The 27,847-nt window shown below is 38.5% G+C and overlaps 1 protein-coding gene across 1 annotated transcript; it reads left to right on the top strand.

The window, feature by feature from the left end:
- Nucleotides 1-21,312: 21,312 nt before the first annotated feature.
- On the top strand, nucleotides 21,313-22,730 carry LOC145013160 (bifunctional bis(5'-adenosyl)-triphosphatase/adenylylsulfatase FHIT-like). The gene is made up of 5 exons (XM_078971967.1): nucleotides 21,313-21,535; nucleotides 21,616-21,720; nucleotides 22,081-22,227; nucleotides 22,311-22,409; nucleotides 22,490-22,730. Exons 2-5 carry the CDS (start codon nucleotides 21,616-21,618, stop codon nucleotides 22,619-22,621), a joined length of 483 nt encoding a protein of 160 aa, XP_078828093.1. The 5' UTR covers nucleotides 21,313-21,535; the 3' UTR covers nucleotides 22,622-22,730.
- The last annotated feature ends 5,117 nt before the right edge of the window (nucleotides 22,731-27,847 follow it).

Here is a 27,847-nt window from a genome sequence, read left to right as displayed (position 1 = left end):
AATCTATCTCTCCAGGAGCTCTGTTGAACCTCTTGCTAAGCGCAAGAGAGACAAATGATCGGGTAGCCCCCGAATCAAACAATACTGTAGCTGAAATGTCATTCACTGAGAACGACCTTATAAAAACATATAACCATAAGAAACACTCAATAATAAATGCAGAGATGAGGGAAAAATACATACCCATCACCACGTCAGGAATCGCTCGCGCCTCCTCTGCTGTCAGCTGAAAAGCCCTACTTTTTGCCACCGGCGTCTCAGCTCGGCCCTGACGGCCATCTGTAATCCTCAAAGTAGCATGAGCAGATGCTGACACCTTTCCTGTAGCAGCTAAACTTGGACATTGGGACTTTTTATGTCCCCTTCTGATTGCAATGAAAGCAAATCAGATCTGATGCTGCAACGGCGACAGTAGTGGCTATACAATCTCTGCTCATCTGCCCAGTCCGACCGCACTTGTAGCAGTCGGTACTCCCTGCCTTGCAAACCCCATCATTCAATCTCCCACACTTGTCACACCGAGCGTGGCTCTTCTGACTTCTAGCTCTGTGATCTTAACCCTTGGTCTTTTTGCCCACACTCCCTGTACCTGGAGCCACCTCCGGCTTCCTCTTTCTCTCCATCTCAAGTGCAATCTCTCTCTCTCTATCTCTCTCTTTCTCTCTCTCTCTCTCTCTCTCTCTCTCTCTCTCTCTCTCTCTCTCTCTCGAGCCCTAGCAATCATGTCATGTAGGGTTTTACAGTTGGACCGGCTCACAAACTGGCGGATATCACTCTATAGCATCTCATGGTAATGAGCCTTCTTCATTTCCTCATTAGTCGCGTACTGAGGAACAAGAAGAGCCCTCTCCCTGAACTTGGCGGTAATCTCCGCCACTGTCTCTGTAGTCTGGGTAAGATCCTGAAACTCGCATGCTAACTGTTGGACCTCAATAACCGATGCGAAGTCGGCTCTGAACCAGGTAGTAAAGTCTGCCCATGTCATGGCATCCAAGGCTGCATCATCCCCGATGGCATGACCAATCTCCTCCCTATTGGAATAGTGAATAAGGCTGCAACTATATTAGGCAAGTATTTGACCCGATTGTGCATGGTCCTTTTGGGTTGCCTTCACCATAGCAACTTGATAGGATGAATTATTAAGAGAGAGTAAATATTATTAGTATATTATGAGAATAATATAAAGAATAATTTATTAATATAAGTAATAGAATTAATTGGAATTAATTTGGTGACTTAAAGAGATTAATTAAATAAGAGGGTATAAACTGTCAATTGCTTGATAGTTAAACTTTAGACTGTAAATCCTTATTGATACAGGATTGGACGATTTCTAAGGCTAGGATAAGCCAAAATCGTCCATAGGGTTATCAAGGTAAGGATATGGATTAACTTAAAGTCTAAGTTATCCAATTAGGGTTTAAGTTGTAACTCTTAAGGAGTCTACAAGTATAAATAGACCCTATGGCTGAGAGAATTCGATATCCCATCTAAATTAGAGAGAATCTGGCCGAATTCCTCCCCTCTCCTCTCTCCCAAATCATCCTCCTTGCTATTTGGTGTTTGTAAGCCATTAGAGGAGTGATAATTGTGACTCTAGAAGCTCCAAGACAACAAGATCAACAAGGAATTCAAAGGTATGATTCTAGATCTGTTGCAATATTGTTATTACACCTAAATAGTCATTAGAAGTCTTGGATTCTAAGCATGTTTGATTAGAAAGCCTAGATCCATGCATTAGGGTTTTGCATGCGCACATAGGAAAGTTCTTATGGCTAAAACCCATCAATGGTATCAGAGCCTAGCTTGGTTTTCATTGAATTGTTGCTTGATTGTATGAAACTAAACTGAAAAATTCAATTTTTATGTTTCTGAGTCATGGACTCGGCGAGTTCCAAAGTGGACTCGGCGAGTCCCTTTGTGTACTCGGCGAGTCCGAGCGTCAGGATTAGCCAAAAACGGGATTTTTTTCATATTTATCTTATGGAAACTTACCTTAATCATATTAGATCAACCCTAATCTGATTTTGTGATATATATGACTATATTTTTGATCTAATTGAAGATAATTATCAATTAATAAAATATTTGATTTCCTTATATGATAATTATTAATCAAATATGGATAATTATGTGATTAATTGTTAATTTAGATTATTTGTTATTTGATCCTTTATGTTTTAAATGTTTAAAACTTGTCCTCAAGTTTTGAAATTTATGATTTGTGATTAAAAGTTTAATTTAGACAATTTAAATTTTAAACCCTAGAATTTTACAAGTTTAAAATACAACTCTATACTAATATAATATTACAAGATTAATATATATATATATATATATATATATATATATATATATATATATATATATATATATATATATGTATGTATGTATGTATAACTTAAATGCTAGTCTTACCGTTATTAGGCCTCATTCACGAAGTCGGTCTATAAGGTGGGTATAAGGTTGTGGCCTATAAAATGGCGCTTAATTGGTGTACACTCACACCCACCGCTCGCTTGATTGGTGGAGGGTCGTTAGCCGAACGGGTAGGATAGGGCAACCTCATCCTCTCATTAAAAGTATAATAAGAAATACAAAGTAACTAAATGTTTTCTTAAAATTTCCCAATCTTAGTTACTTTAGGAAAAGTGAATTGATGCAATTCCATGAAATTACACTTTGCACCTTGCTAAGAAGTTAGTGGAGCGTGTGTGGTTTACCGGCACACTAATTGGTTCTAAGCGAAGGTGGCAAAGGGTGATTCATTGTTTATCATAGTTCGATGGAGCGTGTGTGGTTTACCGGCACATCGAATAGGTGATCGTTACAATGAAGGCACCATGTTAATTTGCATGGTAATCCACACCCGCTTTGTGATCCTCGGTATCCCAATCACAAACAAGAGGGGCATATCGAGATTTAAACATGCCATTGAAAAGTTTCAATGAATCTCATCCGAACCTAGGAATTCTCAATACATTTAGGACTTAAAGTTACGTTTTTCATGGTGGAGAATTATTGAATCGTCATTCACTTACCTTCAAATTGTTTGCATGTTAGATTACGGCATCCCTTTTCTAATGTGTAAATATTGTTGTTGGATCCTAGCCCTAATTTCTTATTGGGTGAATATTAGGGATTCATATTCTAATCTATCTTTGTCCTTTCTATTTGTAGATGTCGAACGCTAACAATGCTGCTGCGAGTTCTTTCACTTTGATGAGCCTTTGTCAAAAGGTCACCTTTGATGGAACGAACTTTAGCGAATGGATAAGATACATTCACACGATTGCTCGCTATGAGGATAAGGAGTATGTCCTCGATGAGAAGCTCGAGAAAATCAACCCCGAAATTGCTACTCCCGCCGAAATCACCGCTTTCAAAACTCACGAGCGTGATGCAACGAAAGTGCATTGCATCATGATCGCGACTATGAACTCCAAATTCCAAAAGTCCTACGAGGACATGTATCCAGACGAAATGCATCAAGACTTATTGGAGCGATACCATCAAAACGCGAGACAAGAGCATTGTGAGATTTTCACGAACATGATTTCTGCTAAAATGGGTCATGGAGAATCTCTTACCGTGCACTTGCAAAAGATGCAAAGGTATGTCGACCGCCTTCGCAAGTTAAATGTTGACTTTGGGGAAGACTTGGCGATCGACGTGGTGCTTCACTCTTTGCCTCCAAGCTATAATAAATTTAGGATGACCTATCACATGAACAAGGAAGAGGTCACCCTAAGCAAACTCCAAGGTCTTTTGAGGGTCGCTGAGAGCAACTTCAAGGACAAGTCTGTTGCACTAACTCCCAATCCGCCCGCTGCTCCTGTATTGGCAATTGGACAAGGAAAAGGAAAGAAGAGGAAGGCTTCGTCAAAGAACCATCGCAAGGTGAAAGCCCGAGATGGTGTCTCTTCTAGTGGGACCAAAGTTGATCCCGCTAAGCCCTGCTCTAATCCGAAGGAGGCAGAGTGCCACCACTGCCACAAGATAGGACATTGGAAGAGAAGCCGCCCGGAGTACCTGCAAGCCATTAAGGAAGGAAAGATCAAGACATCTTTCGCAGGTATATATACAATTAAATCTAATGATTCCCACAATACTTCTTGGGTTCTTGATACCGGTTGTGGTTATCGCATTAGTTCTAATGTGCAGGGACTAAGAAGAAGTAGAGACGTGGAGCTGGAAGAATAAATCTAATCATGGGGAACAGAAGATCGTCGCCTGTAACCAAGATTGGAGTGTATTCTTTAGTGCTTAGGAATAGTTTATCTTTAGATTTGAACAATTGTTGCTATTCGCCAGAAATGGCTAGAAACATCATTTCTTTTCATGGTTTGTTTAGACAAGGTTTTAGATTTTCTTTTAATAATGAGAATGGTTCTATTTTAGCTTATTTAAATGGTGTCTTTTACTTTGAAGCTATACCATGTAATGGAATTTATGAAACAGTTATGATTGTTGATAACTTAGGAAATGATGTTTTGTACTTGGATTCTTCCAATAGTATGGATAAGGCATCCTTATGGCATTGTCGTCTTGGACATGTCAGCAAGAAACGCATAGCCCAACTCCAAAAGGATGGAGTGTTAGAGTCATTCGACCTTAGGGAAGATGACACATGCGAGTCTTGTTTACTTGGAAAGATGACTAAGTCACCCTTCGCTGGTACGTGCGAAAGGGGTGAGGGTCTATTGGACCTCATACATACCGATGTGGGTGGACCGTTTAGATCTACCACGAAGGATGGTAACCGCTTCTATGTGAATTTTACCGATGACTATAGTAGATATGGGTATATCTACCTAATCAAGCAAAAGTCAGAAACTTTTGGGAAATTCAAAGAGTTTAAGAATGAGGTGTAGAATCAATTAGGCAGGAAGATCAAGATGCTTCGATCCGATCGAGGAGGAGAGTACCTAACTCTTGAATTCCACAATTATCTCAAGGAGTGTGGAATAGTTTCACAATTGATGCTACCTAGGACACCACAATTGAATGGTGTGGCAGAAAGGCGTAATCGAACCTTGTTGGACATGGTTCACTCTATGATGAGTCGTGCTTCTCTATCTATTTCTTTTTGGGGGTATGCCCTAGAGACTGCCGCCCATATCCTTAACCGAGTCCCTACTAAGAAGGTTACCAAAACACCTCACGAGATGTGGACGGGGAAAGCTCCTTCGTTATCACATATAAAGGTTTGGGGTTTCGAGGCTTTCATAAGACGACATACTCACGACAAGCTCAAACCTCGTAGTGAGCGATGTATTTTCATCGGCTACCCGCAGAAATCCTTTGGATATCTCTTCTATAGACCGAAGGACAATGTTGTCTTTGTTGCGAGGAGAGGAGTTTTCCGAGAGCGAGAAATCATAGGCCAAGGAGACAGTGGGAGGCAAATCGATCTTGAAGAGATTCAACAGTCGATGGATGAAGGAACCTCTACCGCTGGCACTCAACCCGAGGAAGAAACTCCGGTTGAACCAATTGACATATCATTACCTCTTATACGTTCCGAGAGAGTTAAACCCCAGTTGTATGGTTTTCATATTACTACCGAAGGGGACACGTATATTAGTGATAGTACACTAATAAACCTTGATGAACCTAATAGCTATAAGGAAGCCATGGCAGGCTCGGAGTCTGCGAAATGGAAAGAGGCAATGGATAGCGAGATCCAATCCATGTATGATAACCAAGTTTGGAATTGGTTGATAATGTGCCTGTACGTAAGACCGATTGGTGCAAATGGATTTTCAAGAAAAAGACCGACGTGGATGGAAAGGTACACATGTTTAAAGTGCGACTAGTTGCGAAGGGCTTTACTCAAACTCCCAGAGTTGACTATGAAGAGACCTTCTCACCAGTTGCGAAGATAAAATCTATTAGAGTGCTGCTAGCTATTGCCGCATTTCATGATTATGAGATTTGGCAAATGGATGTCAAGACCGCTTTCCTTAACGGGAAGTTGGCTGAGGATCTTTACATGGCTCAGCCAGAGGGGTTTGTGGATCCGAAGCATCCGAATAGAGTGTGTAAGCTTGAGAAGTCCATTTATGGACTAAAGCAAGCGTCTCGCAGGTGGAATCTTTGCTTCGATGAGAAAGTCAAAGAGTTTGGATTTGTACGAAGTGAAGATGAGTCGTGTGTATATGTCAAAGCCAGTGGGAGTGTAGTAAGCTTTCTCGTTCTATATGTCGATGACATATTACTCATAGGAAACGACGTCCCGACTCTGCAGGAAGTTATGTCCTTGCTCGGGAAGTGCTTCGCTATGAAGGACCTCGGAGAGGCTTCCTACATTTTGGGAATAAGGATAGTAAGAGAAAGAAGTAAGAGACTAATAGGACTTAGTCAGAACACTTACTTAGAGAAGGTACTAAAACGTTTTAGTATGGAAAACTCGAAAAAAGGAGAATTACTGATATAAAGCAATGCCAAGTTGAGTAAGACTCAAAGTCCGAGTACCGAAGCCGAGATAGCTGAAATGAGCCAAGTTCCATACGCTTCCGCAGTTGGCTCAATCATGTACGCTATGACTTGTACTCGCCCTGATGTAGCATTTGCTTTGAGCATGGTTAGTAGATATCAAGGGAATCCTGGCAGAGCCCATTGGGTTGCGGTGAAGAATATCCTTAAGTACCTTCAGAGGACGAAGGAATGGTTCTTAGTCCTTGGAGGGAGTGATGACTTGAAGGTGCGAGGGTATAGTGACGCTAGTGTTCAGACCGACAGGGACAACTATCGTTCGCAGTCGGGCTGGTTCTTTACCCTGAATGGAGGAGCAGTGACTTGGAAGAGTTCCAAGCAGGAAACCGTAGCTGATTCAACATGCGAATCAGAGTACATCGCAGCGAACGAAGCATCGAAGGAGGCAATATGGCTAAAGAACTTCATTGGAGATCTTGGAGTTGTACCTGCCATAAAGGAGCCCATGGAGATTTTCTGTGATAATGAAGGTGTGGTTGCCTTGACCAAGGAACCGAGAGATCATGGTAGATCACGACATATCGATAGAAAATATCACTTTATTAGACATCGTGTAGAAGAAGGACAACTCGTAGTGAAGAGGATATCATCAGAAGATAACCCAACAGATCCGCTTACGAAGGGACTGAGTAGGGTTAAGCACTTGCAGCATGCTAGGAGTATTGGGCTGAAGGATGATATTAGCATAGATTAGATAGTATTAGAAACGTGTAATAGATAAATGTAATTGACATTTTATGATTAAATAAAGGAGTTTTATTTATAAGTAATGTTACTATCTTATGTTAATTGTTTAACTATTGTTTCACTTTGCATGTTTTGACTTCCAGAATAATTGAGTTTATTAAGAGTAATCGAATTGTTCAAATTGTCCACAATCGTTCATATGTCGGAAGTAGATATGAATGAAGATTGTCATGAATAGGTGTGTAGAGTGTCTAAATGGTGTTAGACATAGCAAAAAGATTGCTGCAACGTTCATGAGTGCTTATGAACTAGGTTTGAGCATTAGAACAAACCCGCGCTTGCTAGAATCACCTTATGGAATGTGATAGTAAATGGGTGATCGCAAGACGATAATATCATATAGTCTTAAAACCTAGATATATGGTTTGTTATTGGTTAATTGATTGTACATTGATAATGCGAAAACGCATTGGTAACTCGATGTTATAAAATGCATTGTTGTGTGTAGTTGGTTAATGAATAAATAAATGCATATAAGTCGAAGTTTATCTGTACCTTTTATCCCAAGAAGGAAAAAGTGATATCTCGGCCGCTCGATGATTTCATCTGACTGATGTGTCGGGCCCGGTCAGAACTGAATTGATGTGTTCGATTAAGTTCTATGTCAAATAAATCGGAAATCGAGATACCAAATGCTAGACTAACTATTCCATAGTATTGTCAGCATGATATCTAACAGAGGACTGTACGATCCCTTATCTAAAGGACAAGATTGATTAGATCAGAGTTTGATAGTGTCTTTGAGAGCTACGATTGCAAATCGGAATGTACCTGCGCATATAGTTACTAGACTTATCCAAGTGGGAGACTGTTGGAATAGTGTCTAAGGCTGCAACTATATTAGGCAAGTATTTGACCCGATTGTGCATTGTCCTTTTAGGTTGCCTTCACCATAGCAAATTGATAGGATGATTTATTAAGAGAGAGTAAACATTATTAGTATATTATGAGAATAATATAAAGAATAATATATTAATATAAGTCGTAGAATTAATTGGAATTAATTTGGTGACTTAAAGAGATTAATTAAATAAGAGGGTATAAACTGTCAATTGCTTGATAGTTAAACTTTAGACTGTAAATCCTTATTGATAAAGGATTGGACGATTTCTAAGGCTAGGATAAGCCAAAATCGTCCATAGGGTTATCAAGGTAAGGATATGGATTAACTTAAAGTCTAAGTTATCCAATTAGGGTTTAAGCTGTAACTCTTAAGGAGTCTACAAGTATAAATAGACCCTATGGCTGAGAGAATTCGATATCCCATCTAAAGTAGAGAGACTCTAGTCGAATTCCTCCCCTCTCCTCTCTCCCAAATCATCCTCCTTGCTATTTGGTGTTTGTAATCCATTAGAGGAGTGACAATTGTGACTCTAGAAGCTCCAAGACAACAAGATCAACAAGGAATTCAAAGGTATGATTCTATATCTGTTGCAATATTGTTATTACACCTAAATAGTCATTATAAGTCTTGGATTCAAAGCATGTTTGATTAGAAAGCCTTGATCCAAGCATTAGGGTTTTGCATGCACACATAGGAAAGTTCTTATGGCTAAAACCCATCTCTCCCACCAATCTCGTGCCCTGTCCTTTAGAAGACAGGATGCCAATCTGACCTTGTCCCCCTCGGGACATCTACTAGTGCGGAAGGCGTTGGCCACGTCTGCGAAGCATCTGGAGCTCGCTATGGGGTCCCATGCCCCGTGATCATCCGGAGCCCCGCATGTCCGGAACTCCCTAAAAGTAAGCGTGTGCGACCCCATCATGGCCGCCACCTCAGCACAGAAGGTGCTCAACCTCTCGTCCATCATCTCTAAGATACCCTCCTTGATCGAACCGAATATCACAGGAGTCTGCTCATGTATGGTGCGAGTAATCTCTGAAGAAAGAAACTCCCTAGTCTGCTTATCCAACTACCCGGCCTCCGGGCCTAATCCTGATCCCCCTCCGACACCTGAACTGCTGACTGTTGGTCTAGGGCGTAATACCACCATTTTGAAACACAACATAATAAACGTCAGGAACACTGATATATCTCGAGGAATCACTACTACCACAAGTTTCCTGGTCTCATCTCAGCTTCCCTTGATTCGAGTACGGATCCTATGCTTTCAATAGTACGGGCCCCACTGCCTTCCACATCTATCCGTACTTTCCTCAAGTACTGCCTCGACTCCACTAAGTCACTTCTACGACTACTGATCTCTGTTACTCCCATCCTAGGCTTGCCCTAGGGAATTCTCTGACTATACCCGATCCAGTCCTTAGCTGCTAAAAGCCTCCTTGTGATGCCAATTAGTCATCACCTGAATACCATCACATGTGGCGAGGCCTAGATAATCCTTCAATTAAAAGACTCATCCCTACAACGGTTAGACTCAGACGAGAGCTGCACAATAGGGCTAAGTCTAGCACTCTGATATTATTCAACCATGTTCACATGTGACATGACGCATTCACCTAATGGCTAACTCCCATCACTTAGAGTCCCACAAAGCACAAAGCAAGTAGCATTCAGACATAGGAGACTACTCAAGCAATTCTATCCTCATAATGGGAAACTGTACTAGCATACAATGCTAACCTCATATTATCAGGCATAACCTAAACAGGCTATCCTACTGCTGACTACTCCATGTTAGCATGCAATTCTTATAAGGCTGAACACATAAAGTAGACATATAAGGCATCCTCCTAGATCCTTAGTTCTATACTAGCATGTTGTTCTACTGATACTGAAACTGAAACTCAACATTAATTGATACATACTGTTGTATGGGTAATTTGGGAGTACTTACTTGAGCTCGGTTGATCGCATGCACCACACCCTTTTCTCTTTTCAAAGTCTTTATCTTTCTAAAATTCCTTTTACTTTTCTAAAACTGTTTTCTTTCGAAAAAAAACATTTTACCATTTCCTTAGTTTGAGTTCAGACACACCCAAAAGTGTGCCCGAATCCCTCAAACCAAGGCTCTGATACCAACTTGTAACATCCCAAAATACGACCCAGAAATTTTTGTTTAATACTTACTAAAAACATCATGTTAATATCATAAAATAAAACTCGTACGTCAATATCTCAAAACCATAGAAAAGTATCACGAGGAAACTGTATCAAATCACATCTATGAAAAGTTAAAACAACTCCCAGGACAAACTGAAGCTGTGGTGTGTGCGATGCCATCAACCCGAGCTCTTACCTTTACTTGCGGAAGTACCTGAAACCAAAACTAAAATTGTAATCACAAAGCTTAGTGAGCTCCCCTAAGCTACCACATACCATACAATAACATATAAACACATACTAGGTCGTGCCCACTGCATCGGACCGAAATCCAGAAACTGCATCGGACCGGAGTCCGGAAACTAACCAGGGCTTTGCCCTCTGCATCGGACCGAAGTCCGGAAACTGCATCGGACCGAAGTTCGGAAACTGTCTGAGCATAACATGGCATGGCATCAACATATCAACTAGCTTGAACACATCGATTGCATACTGCATCGGGCCATAGCCCGGAACACATAAATCCTGTCTGAGCCACGAAGGCATCAAACATACTAAAAACTACATCGGGCCGAAGTCTGGAAACTACTACTAGCTAAACGGGCCGGCATTGTGGCCTTAGACCTGTTCTTATTAGAAGGAAACTCACCTCGTACACTGGCTGCTAAATGAACTACTCTGGAAATCGTGTGTTGCTGCTCCGGTATCTCCCCGGCTACAATTTCCATAAATACATTCAATCAATTACTGATAACTGTACTGAGGATAAATTGACTATTTTACCCCTGGTCAAAGTCAACCTCCAGTTGACCGGACTCGCCAAGTCTGAGGAACTACGCGCCGAGTTCTATCGTGCAGACTCCAACTATACTCGAATCCGCTCTATGGTTCCTAACTCGTAGATCTGAAATCTTGGAACCATCTGAACACGTAAAGTTGCTAACTTTACGTGTAACTACGAAGGAATGAAATCATCCTACTCAAACACAACTTCACTCAGGAAAACTCATCCTACTCGCCAAGTTGCTCATACAACTTGTCGAGTTCTAAGGCAAACTTCATCGGACTCGCCGAGTTGTTCTTCCAACTCGTCGAGTCGATGGCTAACTTCATATAACTCGTCAAGCCACCCTGAGGACTCGCCGAGTTCATTCAGTTTTTTTTTCATACAGGTCCGATCTGAACCATGCAGCTGCTACAAATCATAGATCTAAACTTCTAAGGCATGTTTTTCACGTAAAGTTGCTAACTTTACGTGCATGCATGGATTTAAAGGCTTCATATGACTAAAATAAGCTCTTAATGAGGTTCTAGGCTCAATGGGGACTTTAATCATAACCACAACCAAAACTTTATACTTCTAGCATGCCATGAGTGTCCAAATCTGAGGTATAACCCGGCCACAAGGCCTAATCACAAGGGATTTGGGGTTTTTGGGCTTAGAAACCACAATTTAGGGACAACATAGATTTATATAGTCAATAAGAAAGGTATAGAATTTAATACCAGAAACGATGACCAATAGAGTGTGTATTCTGGATCTACTTCCTCTTCCTTGAACTCTCCAACTTTCTCCTTCTCCTTCTTAATCCAAAGATGCCTTCACAAGCAATAAACACACACACTCACTAAGAGAAAGGCTAGGGTTTGATAGTTGATGATCTGGAGGTGAAAGAGACGAGTTTGGGCGCATAAGAGGGTTTAAATAGGTGCAAAACCCTAAAATTAGGGTTTCCTCCAAACAGGAAAACTCGCCGAGTCCAGCCTGTGGACTCACCGAGTAACCGGCTAAATACGCGTGCTCATCCCGTCTCTACTCGATGAGCCAAGCAACGGACTAGTCAAGTTCCTCACAAAGGAATAGACTTATTTAAATACATACCGGTAACGGGGCGCTACACGAGGGCCAAATCCTAATCTTACAAATAGTTACCAGGGGCCAGATACTGGTCTTTCATAAAATTGCCAAGGGCCAGATCCTGATCTTTCATACAACTACCAGGGGCCAAATCCTGGTCTTTCATACAATTGTCAGGGGCCGAATCTTTGTCTTTAATACACATATCTCAAATATAACTCATAGCCTATATCATAAATAACGGGTCGGCCTTGGTGCCTTCGTCCCATTGATACAATGAAAAAACACACCCCAGCCCACTAATAAATAATTAACTGCTTAGCTACTGAACCGGAAGATCCAACATTGAACATACACAAATTACCCTAATCAGAGATAAGTTATAAACCATGATCGTGGGCCTAAGCCCCAAGTCCAAACTCCTAAGATAAAGGCCCATTTACCTTTCCCACAAGGGTCCTAACCAACCTTGGCCCAAAACAAAATAATTAACCCTGAGGCCCAAAAGGTCCAACTCATACTTCTTAAGGCTCACTAACAGAATTCTGAGGCTCATCAACCTTAAAAAGGCCAAAAGCCAAACTAACTAAGCCCCAAAAGTCCAAATCCCAACAAAGTCCAAAAGCCTACTGAGAGGCGTACGCTCGGCGTACCCGTCTGGTTGCCAGTACATGCGGCATAGTGCTTAGTATGCTCAGCGTACTAAGAGGCTTACCACCTTAAGTTGTTTATTGCTTAATCCTTATAGCCACTCAATCCAACTTTCATATCCCGACCATTATGCGGTTCTAAGACATAAAGTTGACAACTTTATGCATTAGCATGTCTTAATGGAACCCAACATCCATTTTTGTCCAACAAGGCTCACACTAAGTATTTAAATTCATGCATGGTCTCATCTCAACCACCAAGACGAAATTTTTATGCTTCTAAAATATCAAAGGGACTGAGAATACGTCTAACTTCTAGATTTTCCCAAACTCACAGAAGAACCCATTGGACAAAAATGAACTCATAAACAAGCCCTAAGCTCTAACAACCAAAAGAATCATGAAGGTAACTTCTTACCTTCAAAAGCTTCCTAAGTTGATGTAGAATCTGGATATAGAAGCTCAACCTCAACAAATGCTTGATCTCCAAGTTCTTCTTCTAGAAAACACACCAAATGCCACAAAATCACTTCCAAGCTCAAGAATCACTTAAAAGGTTAAACAAGGGTTTAATGGGTTGTAAATAGCAATGGAGGATGATAAAGGTGAGTGTCCAAAGGTCATAATGATGCTTAAAAGGGGCTCATGCCCTAAAAATTAGGGTTTAGTCTCTGGCTGCATACACCACGTACGCCTAACGTACATAGCTAAGCTTCTCGATCCAGGGCATGCATGTACGGTAAGCGTACCAAAATGTATGCCCAGTGTATGAAGGGGACCATTTTTGTTAAATATTTTAAACTTCAAGGACCAAAGAGGAAAATACCTGGAATCGAATGTTACATTTATTTTGGAGTTTATAAAAAATCAAACCATCTATGATCCATTTACAGAGGTTAGAATTATATTAAAAAATACAGTAGAGTGTTTTATAATGACAACCTTTGGAGCCTTGAACCGACTTGCTTTTTGGATGTTGATGAAGATAGAAAAATCAATTAGTATGATTTTCTCTACAAGTATCCACTATTAAGATTAAGGCACTTGGAATGCTAGTTCCTTCTTGTATTCTTGAGTGTCTTAAGTCTTTAAGAACTTAACTCAAATAAGCACTAAAGGAGGCAAATCAAGGTGTAACACTCCAGAAATCATAAAAATTTTAAATACCACCATAAACCATAACTGCTTTACAAAAGAACCATTGATCAAGAGTATTATTCAAAATTAGAGTTTTCCCAAGACCCAATAACACAAAACAGGAAGATATACACGATCACGCCTTCACTTTTCTACGGTCATCAAAAGTACCTAAAACAATAAACTAAAATTGAAATCCAAAGTTTAGTGTGTTCACCCAAAGTACCAACACACCACATATAAAATACATAGATTAGCATGCTAGGTCCACAACTTCTAGGTTGGATAACCCTGTCCCACAACCTCCAGGTTGGATTACCATGCATACCACATATTAGGTCCACAACCTCTCGGTTGGATTACCTTCTATATCATGTAATGGGTCGACAACCTCCCGACTAGATTACCCTTGGCCCATAACCTCCCGGTTGGAATGCCTTGGCTTACAACCTCCCAATTAGATTGTCCCAGTCTATTGACTGACAGCACAAAGTAGAAGTCTCAACCCCAACATAGCATGTTGACATATAATATATAGTATACATATTCAGCAGAAAGATAATTATAAAGCCATAAATCACAAGTAGTCCTATAAACCTACCAGTCTAACTCATATCAACAACTATCATATAACTATATAGGCCTATCGTATACTCAACATATCATCAATCGGTATCTAACAAGATATCAATCCATTAGGTTGGCCTTGGTGCCTTCGACCCATAAGTATAGTGAGGAAGACTCACCTCTCAGTCTGATAAGATCTCTAGAAAAACACAGCTCCAAATGATAACTCGACTAGTCACCTAAACACCAAATAATTACCAATCTCAAATTACCTAAAATACCATTGGGTCAAACTTGGTCAAACCCTAGTCAAAGTTAAAATCAATCCATACTTAAAAGTCCCATATGGGCCCAAAGTCAGAAAACTAGTGGCTCAACAAGGCGCAAAACCCAACATCACGTCTCACGTCGTGACCAAATCTATGGTCATGTCGTGAGAGTCCCTCGTTCCGATTCCAAAGACTTGCTCTTGGCTCAGACAAATCAGCAAGGTACGGGTTTTGTTTGCTCAAGTCGTGAGACCTCATGTCTCATTTCGTGAGAACAGTCTGAAGCCCAAACCAATGATTCAATGTTCATAATCCATTCAGCCTTCATTTTCAACTCTTTCATAAGCTTAACGGGACCCTAATGGTCCATAAAAATGCTTGCTTATGGAAATGCATGCACCATGAATGTCCCTACACCATTTTAGGTCAAAAGTAGAGATATGACCTCAAGCTCTCATGCAAGCTTCTAATACTCTACCAACTTCCAGATTTGAATGATATAAGACTCAAAAGACCAACTGAATCCACAAAGTTGCTAATTTTATGGATCTTCTTCACTCCAACAAGCTATAACATAAGTAAATGGGACCAAAAACCTAGATCTAGCCATGAAATAAAATAAATCTTGAGTCTTGATGCTTACAATGGTCCAAACAAGAGAAGAGATGATGACAATGATGCTTCCTTGAAACTCCCTTCGTTATGGTGCTTCTTCTCTTTCTTTCTTCTCTTATAAATAAGCAAAACACTAAGGATCTCAAAGATGGTCGAATATAGGGTTTCCAGAAGGCTTAGAGGGTGAAAGAGATTGACGATATGCAACCCTAGCCTCTCATTCCTTTAAATATCTGAAATATTAGGGTTTTGAGTCATCGGATTGTCCTCACATCGTGAGACTTATGCCTCACGCCCTGAGTCTCAAAAATGTGGTCAACTTGGTCAACTAATACTCATTATGTGAACATCGTATCCCACGTCGTGACCCTTCCAAAAGCTATAAATTCAAGGAATTATGTACCTCAGGGATCTGGATGTTACACAAGGAAGTTGTATTCATCAAAACTTAGCTTCAAAATAAAGAGAGATGAAGAGAAGAAGAAGCTACAATTTTCATCACTTCGTAAGACCAAAATACCCAAATTTTCCCATGCATAAGACCTTCTTATATACTCTAATACAAGCAAAATGATACACATTTTTATATACAAAAGTAATATACTAGATGAGAAGCATGGGGAACAACGTATGGAGGTTGAAAAGCAACCTCCCTACTCTATAGAAAAGTTATGACTATATGGCCAAGGAAGAAACAAAAACTTATTTCTTAGTTATTTTAACTACAAGACTAAACAACTAGTAAGTTCAAGGTTAACCAAAGTTTCAAACACTACATACATGACTTTTAAATCTTACCAAATGATATAATAACTAGTTTGTCTTCCCTTTGATTATTATTTTCATAAAACAATATTTTTTCTCTATTTAGATAAAAGAATTAATATTATTTATTAATAATCATATTAATAATAAATATACAAAATGTGTTAACTTGATAAATGTGTGACCCTATAGAATCATATGGTATTAGCAATATCACTCAATAATGATTATTGTGCATATAGATTCAACAATGGGCATATTCAAGGATTTTAAGTGTATACTTATATTGAGCAAAAAAACATACCTATTGTGGAGCAAGTGACTAAAATGTTTAGAAAGTGGTTCAAAGCCCAAAGTCTATCAAAGAAAACTCCTAACCTAGGTGGGATATGATCTAATAAAGTAGGGCCTTATTACATGTTGTAAGGATGATATCATTCATGTATAGAAGTAAATACGTAACTTCATGTTCCTACGGAGAACAAAGTGTAAGGATTCAGTTTTATTATGCTCAAAACCAAGCAGAATAAATCGCCTTCAAACCATTAAAACCATGTTCATAAGGCATTTTTTAGGCTATATAAATAATTTTTCAATTGACAAATATGATGTGGATTTATAAGTTCTTAAAGTCATGTGGTTGATTCATAAAGACTATTTTGGAGAGATGTTAATGAAGAAAGGCATTTTGACATCTAATTATTATAGAGGTCATTGTTAGAGGTGACAATGAGCATGGTATAGATGGTAGTTGGCTTGAAAATCTCGTCACAGTCAATGTGTAGTTGTTGGCTTTTTCAGTTTGCAACTAAGCAATATTTGTATATACTAATTAAACCATATTCATAAAATTTCTTTACAAAAAGCGATAGTGATACCCATCAATCTAGGTATGAGTGGTTAATTTCCTTTTCTAATAAGCACATTATACTCGTCATATATAGTTTGTTACCTATTTGGGTCTTTATGGGCACATATATAAGATTTTGAAATGGGAGATAAGGAGGATGTGTGAAGGTTGATCCTTTAAACAAGCTTAGTTATGTCAATACATAGCCCGATGGTCATAGAGTGATAAATAGGAAGGGTTGTAGATGACAAAATCATGGTGGTCGAAGGGGGAGTTTGGTTGATTGGTAGAGACGGATGAGTGGTTAGGACTAATATAATGGCAGAAGGAGTGGAAGTCGAAGTTTCTGATATGCTTTGTCAGGTTGCTTTCGGTGTAGAAATGAGTTTCCAATATCCGTTAGAGCAGGATAGGGGCTAGTGGGTTGCATAGTAAGTGGGATAAGGTGTAGAGTGTTGGTGATTTTAGTGTCACCATGTCATTTTAAGTAACTGAAACTAACATGTGAGTTAAGGGGCTTTATAATTTGTACTCTAATATATGTACGGGGTTGTGCGGAGTGCACGCATGTATAAGATCGAATTAGAAGTCAGTTCGACGATTAGTCGGGGGTCCGGGGTATCCAAAGGGGCGGGCGGGGTTTAGGGGCAGCGCCCCTAGCGGGGTCCAAGGGGTAGAGCCCCTGGCTGGGGTCCCACTGAATCCGGATTATCATAACTTGCTTCCAAAGCAACTAATTATGACCCAACCCTAATGAAACCCTAATCTCGTTTAATATATAAATAGTTCTTCCTCTTCAGATGAGGGTTACGATCTTAAGCTCTCGTTTTTCATCATACTTTCACAGAATCCTCTAGCATATTGGCTTACGATTTATGTGCCTAGAAACGTATGTATCCACTTGGATTATCCTAGGCTGAATTTCTTGTAACTCAGGCATAGGGTAGAAATATCAGTTCAGAAAGTGATATCACGATCTAAGTTGGTATCCAGATCTCTACCACAAACCTTAAATATTCCCTACATAGAGAGGAGTAGCTGTGAGAATAATGGGTTAGGTTTTATGTTAGAGTCGAGGAAATTGTAGGAATGAAGTTAGGTTGAGGTCATGGAGGAAAACAGGAAAACATTTTTATCGATTGTTATGTGATGAGAAAAGATAATATTTTATATTTTAGATGAGAACATCAAATTCCTTAATGGTTTCTGGGATAATCGGAAAAAAAAAAAAAACATAGTATGTAGCAAGGGGTTAGTTATGTGGGAAGTGGAGATGTGGGTAACATAAACACTCGAATACTCGAAAGTGAGTGTATCTAGGTTGGTTTTTGTAAATGTTGGTGTATAGAATTTGTTTACCGGTAGATATGGGAATCATAATTTTTAGTAAATGGGTTTTCGTATGTAGTATTAGTACCTTAACCTAATATGTAGGCTGATAATGATAATGGAATGGAAGGATACAAATAAAGTTGTTCACGGTTCAGAGTATACTCAGAGTATACGTTCAAAATTTTCATTTTGTTGAGGAGTCTATGGGCATGAAAAAACATATATGTATTCATTTTGTTGGGAAGTCTATGGGCATGAAAAAACATATATGTAAGATATGTGTTTCAAGGATGTGAAGAAGGGTGGAGTTATCAGTTTTACTACCATGTTCACATTGAAAGGCTTGAATTTCCTTGTCAAACTGAGTTCAAACAAAGGCTCTAAAATGAATGGATTTTAAGATAGCATCATATTTACGATCATAGTGGATAGACCCACAAATAATGCGAATAAAGATCCGAAAATATAACTGTAATATTTATAACTACTTAGGCTAGAAAGAGGAGATGTCCATCAAAATTGGAATTGATTAAATACATTTGTGCATGGACAATAATATGTAAACCTGAAAAAGGAAGACACCGTATTTTCCAACTTGGCATGCATTACATGATAGATTTTACAATTGTTTATTACATGAAATAAAATTATTAGAAAACAAAAAATTAATCACTTCGTTAACATGATGCTTAAGCCACCGATTCCATATCCCGGGGATTGAAGAAAATAAAATTTAACATGGAGACTTGAGGCAATGAACTAGGTAGAGATCTAGTGCAAACATATCGAAAAATAGTGTGATGAGTCCGAGGATCCTTCAAAAAAAAAAAACCAAATTCCTCAAATTCACACGTACCTTTGTTCTCATATGTGAATTGATGAACATAATAAGTTTCTTTATAATATTAGGTGTAACTAACACATTATGAAGGTAAAAGGTATGGTTAGGAGTTCAAAAAATACTATGTCTCGCACCAACAAGGATTGATGGAATAGTGTATTTATTAAAAATAGTTTGCTTGTTACATGTATTAGATGTAACATTAGATGCACATGTGTACATGAACTACACCGAGTTGGTGGGGTCTTGGTAAGTTATGGCTTGAAAGGCATGAGGAAGTGTGGTGGTATGATATGGGCTTGTTAGGTTGTTGTCTAAGTACTAACCAATTAAGAGAAAAGGAAGGATGCATGTGTTGGATGGCTTGTTATTGTCATGATGGGCTTGCAAGTCGACTTGTAATCCAATTTGATGATGGACGTTAAAGGTAATGTACCCAACATAGAGAGCGGTATGGGGAGAAGCATTGTCATGGTGGATACCTTGTTGAGGATGTGATGGGGACAGACTAATTATCTCTTCAATATATAGATTGGGTTTAACGGTGGTGGATGATGTTAGCCATTTGATCGAATTTTTCATTAAGGCCATTAATAATATGAGTGACGAGGTTCTTCTCGAGGACGAGCTCATTATTATTTGGCATAATATCGAAATGGGCTTTATGTTTTTGACAATAATCGGTGATCGATAAATTTTCAATCTCATTGGAACGAATCTTATGGTTAAGTTGTATAGTACGAGCATTCTTATTGTCAAGAAAAACATGTGCAAGGCTTTTCCAAACGTTATACACGATCACACCATTTTTGATAATCATTTGGAGAAGAGATTTGTTAGCTATACCGTATATCATAACTTGACTAAAGAGTCTCAAGTTTTTGCCATCGGGGTGTGATATTTGTGAGGGAGTCCTCTTTGAGATGATTATAAATGTCGAAGGTTACATAACAAGCCTCAAAAAGCTCACATCATGCATCATAGTTCAACTAAATTACTCGAGATCACGAGTGAGATGGATGTAGGCACGAATGTTGGTGATGCCGAATAGTTTTTTTGTGGCATCCTTGTTGATGTCATAGTTGACCATGGTGAACGGAGAAGATGTGATGAGATGAATTTAGGGTTTACGATGTTGGAGGGCACTCGAGCCTGCCATGAAATAGAGAAGCATGAGAGAGAATGGCAGATTGGAAAGAAAATGTGGATATAAGATTTCAAAGGTTTGATACCATAATAGTCGGTATATTTCCCATAAAAAGATATTGATTCATTACGAGCGAATATATACATGAACATAGAATACATGTGCCAATGCCATAATACAATAATACATGTGCCTAACTATATATCCACCAATATCATGCTCTAAGACTCATTGGGTCACTGACTAAGCCCAATAATCAAAACCCATTCCAACTTGGTCTTAATATTCAAACTCCATACAAGTCTTTTTACCTAAGATAAAAGTTTTCGTTTAAGTTTCACCACATCTTTGGGGTTCACTTAGAGCACACACAACAGGAGATTTTTCAAAGCTTTTTCACTTTGAAAAAGCTATGAAAAAACTCTCCCTGTTGTGACAGTTTTTTTCACTAAAAGCGTTTTCAAAGAAATTGTTAATTAACAAGTTTTTTTATAGAGTTCTTCGATTAAAGTGGTGGGTTTCATAGATATTCAATTAAAAATTATCAACTTGTAAAAAGCATTAGAATAATAGTCATATGAAAAAGTAAATGAAAAAGTAAACTCTCCGATTGTGAGTATACGTTAAAGCTTGTTGGATTGATGACGTATGATTACATGACACTAAAAAGCTTTGTGAAAAATCTTTTTTATTATCAATGTTCTTAGGCTTGCCATGAAGGGATTCGAACAAGATTGTAACATCTTCATTGATGAGCAGGTTCAATAAAAAAAATACAAATATATTATTGATGAAAAAAATCATTCGTATTTATAAATAAGTCTACTTTTTATAAAAATACCATAATTACTTCATTAATTTATAACCATTAGTTTGAACCTAATACCACGCGCAAGCCCACCTAAACATCATTTGTTTTTCTTTTTTTTCTTTATTTTGTTATCTTAATGATTTTTCGTAGACTTGTAACTCATATAATCGTAGTTAAAGACCAATGAGGCAATGACCATTTCATTATTGGTTATGACAAAATACTTATATCATATAAAACAGAAAAAGCATTTTTATGATATAAAACAGAAAAAGTAAGTTGAACAGTATTATTTTACATATACCCAATCACCTCCTACCCGCCTTTTACTTCAACTTCCGATTCCTCCGTCAAACTCCAGCCACCACTGCGGATTATCGTTTCCAAATTGCAAGATCTTCATCCTGTCACTTGAAAAATAACATCAGAAATAAAGCAGTTAAAGTAAATATTCTCTCTTTCAATCTTCGTTTTACATCCAGCTTTTGTTCTTTTCATGTTAATTTGAAAATCGATCTGCACAGATGGCCGATTATACTTTCGGACCTCACAAAATTGATCACAACGACGTCTTCTACACCACTGATCTTCTATACGCTTTTGTGAATCTACGCCCTGTTCTTCCTGGTAATTTATCATCAGCTACTTGTTAATGCGTTCATTAATCATTATGTTAGGTTTTCGTTGGGACTTTCGTGGCATAATTATCGAGTTTACAACTTTTAAGCATCGATCCATCGGAATCTTCTGTTTATTGCTCACACGATTCTGCTTTACATAAATCTGAATTAGTTTTTGTTTTTTTCTTCAACAGGTCATATCCTTAATTCAAGTATTACGCTTTGAAATAAGCTAGTAGTTAGCAAATCTATATACCTAATTAATGCCACCATTATCTCAAAGCTCGTATTCTTATTGATTGAAATCGTAGATCACTGAAATGAATTTGGATTTTTTTTTTTTTTCTTTGATTTACTTGACGATAAACACATGTATTGGTATGCCCAAAGCGCGAAGTAAAACGATTTGGTGAGCTTACAACAGAGGAGACTAGTGAGATGTGGATTACAGCTAAGAGAATTGGTAATCTGCTCGAGAATTATCACAAAGCATCTTCTCTCACCTTTACAATCCAAGTAATTAAGCTTCCATTGTCTTTCTTTTATCGTTCTTTTGACATTATATTGTATTTTAAATGGGTTCCCTTTTTTTCTTTCAGGATGGCCCACAAGCAGGACAATCGGTTCCACATGTTCATATACATATCGTCCCTCGAAAAGTTGGAGACTTTGAGAACAACGATGATATATATGATGCTGTAAGTTCTCAAACATGATCAATCATATATAATCACAATAGATTTATTATATTATGTAGTTATTGTTTTGATCTCCGTAGATCGATGAGTCGGATAAGAATTTGAAGAAAAAACTAGACTTGGACAAGGAGCGGAAGGATAGAAGCTCGAAGGAGAGGGTTCAAGAGGCAGGAGAATACAGGAAGCTTCTCTCAATCGAACCAGAATCATAATATTGTTGGACTCTTGTGTATTTATTTATGTATTTGGAATAATTCATAATAAATATGATTGTTGCATTTTGTCATATAAAATAATAAAATATGTCTATCAAATTAATAATTGTAGGTAATATTTTATCCTAAATTTGTTAAAGTTGTAACATGATCTCTAGTTGTCTATATATAGTTCATATCCATATAAAGGTAAAATATTTATAGAGAGATGAACATACATTTAACTTTTTTTTCAATTGTAGCAGAATTTCCATCACATAATGTGTCTCAAAACTTACCAAAACATCATCACTAATCGACGAATCGATGAGGGAATAATCCGTCACCAAGCAACGACCTTTAACCACTGTTATTTTTGGGTGGTTTTTTAATGGCAGAAAGAAATTTTAAAAAATCTAGGAAGATTTTAGAGAAATAAGAACATTACAAAGAAGATAAAAGTTTGGGTTCTAAAGTCATCCAATCCAATTCATTTTAGTTTTTTGCTTTTATTGTAAAGCCAATAATACGATTGTATTACAATTTTCTCCAAAACAAAAGTTTTCTCCGCTTCATTAGATTGCAACAAAATGACATTCTAAAATCTCCAAAGAAACAAAAGAATCGTGACAATAACCACCTCCAAACCTTTTCTAGAGTCATTGTCAATATTAGGGTTATCCGACCACAAAAGTAAGGGATAATAACTTGAAAGGGTAACGAATTTTTGATTTTTTTCACATTTAGTCACTAAACTTTTTTTCGTTATCTATTTGCCATTGAACTATTGAAACTATTCACATTTTACCCTTATGACCGGTCATAAGGATAAAATGTGAACAGTTTCAATAGTTTAGTGGCAAATAGATAACGAAAAAAAGTTTAGTGATTAAATATGAACAAAATCGAAAGTCCATTTCCCTCTAAAAATCAAAATTTCCAATCTGATTTTGGTTTTACAAAAAAATGAACCATTCTCACTGATGTGAATTATAACCATTGGTTTGGCATGCGGAATTTGTGACATCCCATGAATACGTAGTTACAACATCGTCTGAACTCGTAAATCATAGTAAGGGGTTAGAGTATCATCGCATGAATATGTAGTTACAACATCGTCTAAACTCGTAATTCATCACCTACAGGTTATGGGCCTGCTGGTGTTTCCACTGGGTTGTCTAGAATAGTCTGTGGTCGCTATTTATACTATGGTAGATGACTACATCGTCACATTGCCGGTTAAGGTTATGGTATCTCCTTTCATCCTACATCACCTATTCATCATTATCTATTTACCTAATTATCATCACCTTTCTATCATCACCTATCTCTCATCATTTTATTTCATCACACACCAACTATTTCATCTACCCATGTTTCATCCGCAACATATTTGTAGATATAAAATAAATATAGTGTTTAAATCTTTTAAACATGTATAAAATCATTCATCCAGCATAGACAGCAATTATTCAAATAATATGCACACACAACACGTAATTTATATAAAATACTTCATATCTATGTGTAAGATGAAAGTAACTATATATACCATAAAAATCCCATAAATGCTTCCTAACTTCAAACCCCTAGGTTTACTCTACTAAAGCTTCATATTCTCGGCTCTCTGGACCTAGAAGGGTCTAGATTCCTAACTTCAAACCCCAAGGTTTACTCTACTAAAGCTTCATATTCTCAGCTCTCTGGACCTAGAAGGGTCCAGATCTATAACACAAACTTGCAAGAGGAGTTTGAGGCATTCAAAACCCCAAAGATGAAGTGATTCAAGCCCTAACCCCAAAATGGAATCTACACAATAAGGAAGGTGATATGTGTATTTTTAGATATATTTTTATGCACTTTATCTTAATATTTTGGCCTTATTTATTCTATTTTAGAACTAAAGAGTACTCATAATGCTTTGAATTATGTTTTGCAGCTATTTGTTGTCAATAAAGCACAAGAGAAAAGACTGAAGCGGAAATTGGGCTTAGAAGCTAAAAGAAAGAAAAGGGGGCTGAGGTCGCGGTTACGCCCCGCGTACCTTAAGAGTACGCCCCGTGTACCTGCTTGCACCGGATATACATGATCGCGTGATTATCCATAGTACGCGCCGCGTAATCCATAGTACGCCCAGCGTACTTAGGTCGGCCACAAGGATTATAAATGTCGATTTTTAGCCAACCAGGAGGGGGGATTCGACTTCTAACCTAATTTAGTCGACAATTAACTTCTGTTAAGCCGTTTTGAGGGTCTAGAAGGCGGCCGGAAGGCCGTTAAGCTAACGGGAGTAGAGATCTGAAGGATTGGAGAGCGGATACATGTCGGTAATCATATGGATTGCTAACGTGACCATGTTTAGCACTTCCTTATGGTACTTTTTGTATTTAGTTTCTGATTTGGGTGTAAAAACCTTTTACTTTGTGTTTATGATTGAATGAAGTTTTGATTCTTAGACTAATTGTTATGTTAAAGAATTTATTTGTGTTTAATTTATCTTGCCAAGCTTGTTCAAAGATCCTCATGTGTTAATGATGATTATTTGCTGTTAATTGTTAAGTGAATTAAGTTGTATGAAAACCTGCTTGATTTGCTTGTCTCTTATGATTTTTGATGACCATTGAGATTATAAGACTAGAAATAACGAATGTGAAACTAGGATTAACATGGGAATAAGTAAGTTAATGTGTGAGCCTTGTTTGATGACCATCAACAAGAGGTTAATTAAATGTTTAAATTAACTAAATTTACAAGTCTTGCTTGATACGAACTGAACACTAGGAAGCATGTTAGTTTAATCAATTGATCACTGTTTGAATTAACTTGTTTGCTAAAGGATTAGTTATAGTGAGCATGAATCTAATCAATTTAGGAATCGGTGAACATGAATAAATGAATCTGTGTATGCAATTGTTTATGTTTTCAAGGTGGAATTTATCTAAACCAAAGTACCTAAAGAGATTTGTTTTCCTGTTAGTTTATCGAGAATGGTTAATTAATTATTAGTTTGAGATTTATTAAATTATTCTTTTCGTGTAACCTGTAACCTATAATTAAATATATTAAATTAATCCACCGTTCCCTGTGATCGACACCCGACTTACCTAAGCTATACTGTAATCTGACTAGGTACACTGCCTATAAGTGCATAGTTAGTCTAAGTTTGTTAGGTTATAAATATTAAAATTAATGGGTACTTTCGTGCACATCAGAAGGAAAGGGGCTCATTTTTGTACCTCAGAATGATGCTCCTTGCTTGAATAACTCAGAACAATAACCTTCCTTGGTCCCTCTTGCTGGAAATCTTCTCCTTTCTTGCAAAATCACACCAAAAAGCTCAAGATAGCTCTTCATCTGAATCTACACACTCAAGCTCGCTAGGTTCTCACTTATGGGAAAGGTAGTCGCAATTGAAGACCACAAGTGCCTTTAAATATGGCTCGGGCCCAAAGATTTAGGGTTTATGTGTAACATCCGTGTTCCCAGGTATCTTATTTTATGCATTCATATTGAGTTTTTGGAGAGACGGCGAGTAGACGCTCAGACTCGCCGAGTAAGATCGCGGATGGTCGGACTGATTTAATGGCGGACTCTGCGAGTCCACCCTGTTTAATGAAACCCTAATTCCTGGGGTTTGGGACCTATTTAAAGGGGCTTATAGCCACCATTTGCGGCTACCGGACCCTAGAGAGGAACCCCAAGAGATCTAGAGCGTTTGTGAGGAAGAAGAGGTCATTTTTTATCCTTGTGTGGGTGTTTTTGCAAGAAGAAGGTGGCCAAGGCATGAGGGAACTAAAGAGGGTGCTATTCTGTGGATTTAAGAGTCTAGGGACTTCATACTGAGGTATATATTTCGATCCTTCTTCAGTTTCGTGTTAATATTTGAGAGTTAGGGTTTCTAGCCCCTTTAGAGTATGGATTGTAGAGAAATTGGTCCCTTCTTGTGTTGAGACTTTGGATCTGGATCCAAAGTGGTCCAGAGACCTTAACTCCTCGATCTTTATGGGTGTTATTGGGAAGATATGAGCTTAGGATGGCATATTGAGGCCATTTCTTCAAATAGAGCCATTAGGTCTTTGCATGGGCATCAAGATCCAAACTTTACGTGTTATCTTGCTTAAGGAGGCCAGATCTATGGGTTAGAGGAACGGATCTGACCTCAGGAGGTCATTTGAGTTTGAGCATGGCTTGAACTCGCCGAGTCCAAGAATAGACTCAGCGAGTAGGATAGTTTTTCCCCATGAATCACATAGATGGTAACTTGCTGAGTTGGGGAAGTGACTCGGTGAATCATTAAGGATTTTGAGGACTTGAGTTCATGACTGAACTCACCGAGTCACAATTGTGCACTCGGCGAGTCTGGTCAAAGAGTTGACCGTTGACTTTTGCTGACTTTTAGGTTATGGTCAACAATTGGACTTGTGAACTGTTTGAAGGGTAAAATGGTCTTTTAGCCTTCTTAGAGAACGTGTGAGGATTTAGTCTAGCCTGGAGAGTCGGTATTAATTGGGATGATCGTTTATGTGTTTAGGCAGAGGCTAGATCAGTGTTTCGCGAGCGAGATACTACCGAGACATCCGAGGTGAGTTGTAACACCCAAAGTTAGGAAAGCCAAGAAAAGAAAGAAAACCCCAATTTTAAGGGGAGACTCGGCGAGTCCAAGGATGAACTCGACGAGTCCGAGCGGGATCCGGGTCGAGGAGTAAGTGACCGACTCGGCGAGTCGGCGAAGGTGACTCGGCGAGTCTGGTCTGAACGAGGAAAACCCTAAAATCGGGACTTGAAGCCTATTTAAACGCCTCATTCTCTCCCCTAAGGTTCCTTTACTGCCTCTTTCACCCAGGACATCAAACCCTAGCCGTCACATCCATTGATTGAGCCATTTGTTGCCTTGGAAGGTGCATTGAAGCTTGAAGAAGGAAGAAGGAGCTTGGAGGAGCAAGAAAGGGCTATAGATCTGGGATTGTGAGTTCATTTTGAGCATTTGGAGGTAATAAATTAGTTCTTGGACCCCCTCTTTGCACCTAGATCTATGTGTTTTTGTTGGGGTTTTTAGCCATGATGTTATTCTTTCAAGTTAGAAGCCAGATCTGAAGTTGCTACTTCAGATCTAAGCATATGATGGTCTTGAGAAGCACAAAGTATCAGCCCTTGAGTGGATCATGGAGCCTCTTTGCCTTAAACCCTAGTTCATGGTGTATTTTGCCTAGATCTCCTTCCCTACACGTAAAGTTTGCAACTTTA

Source organism: Lactuca saligna, chromosome 8 (genome assembly GCF_052625555.1).
Source record: "Lactuca saligna cultivar CGN05327 chromosome 8, ASM5262555v1, whole genome shotgun sequence".
Classification (NCBI taxonomy): Eukaryota; Viridiplantae; Streptophyta; class Magnoliopsida; order Asterales; family Asteraceae; genus Lactuca; species Lactuca saligna.
Note: the sequence above shows the minus strand (reverse complement) of the source record. Positions and strands in the feature narration are given on the sequence as shown.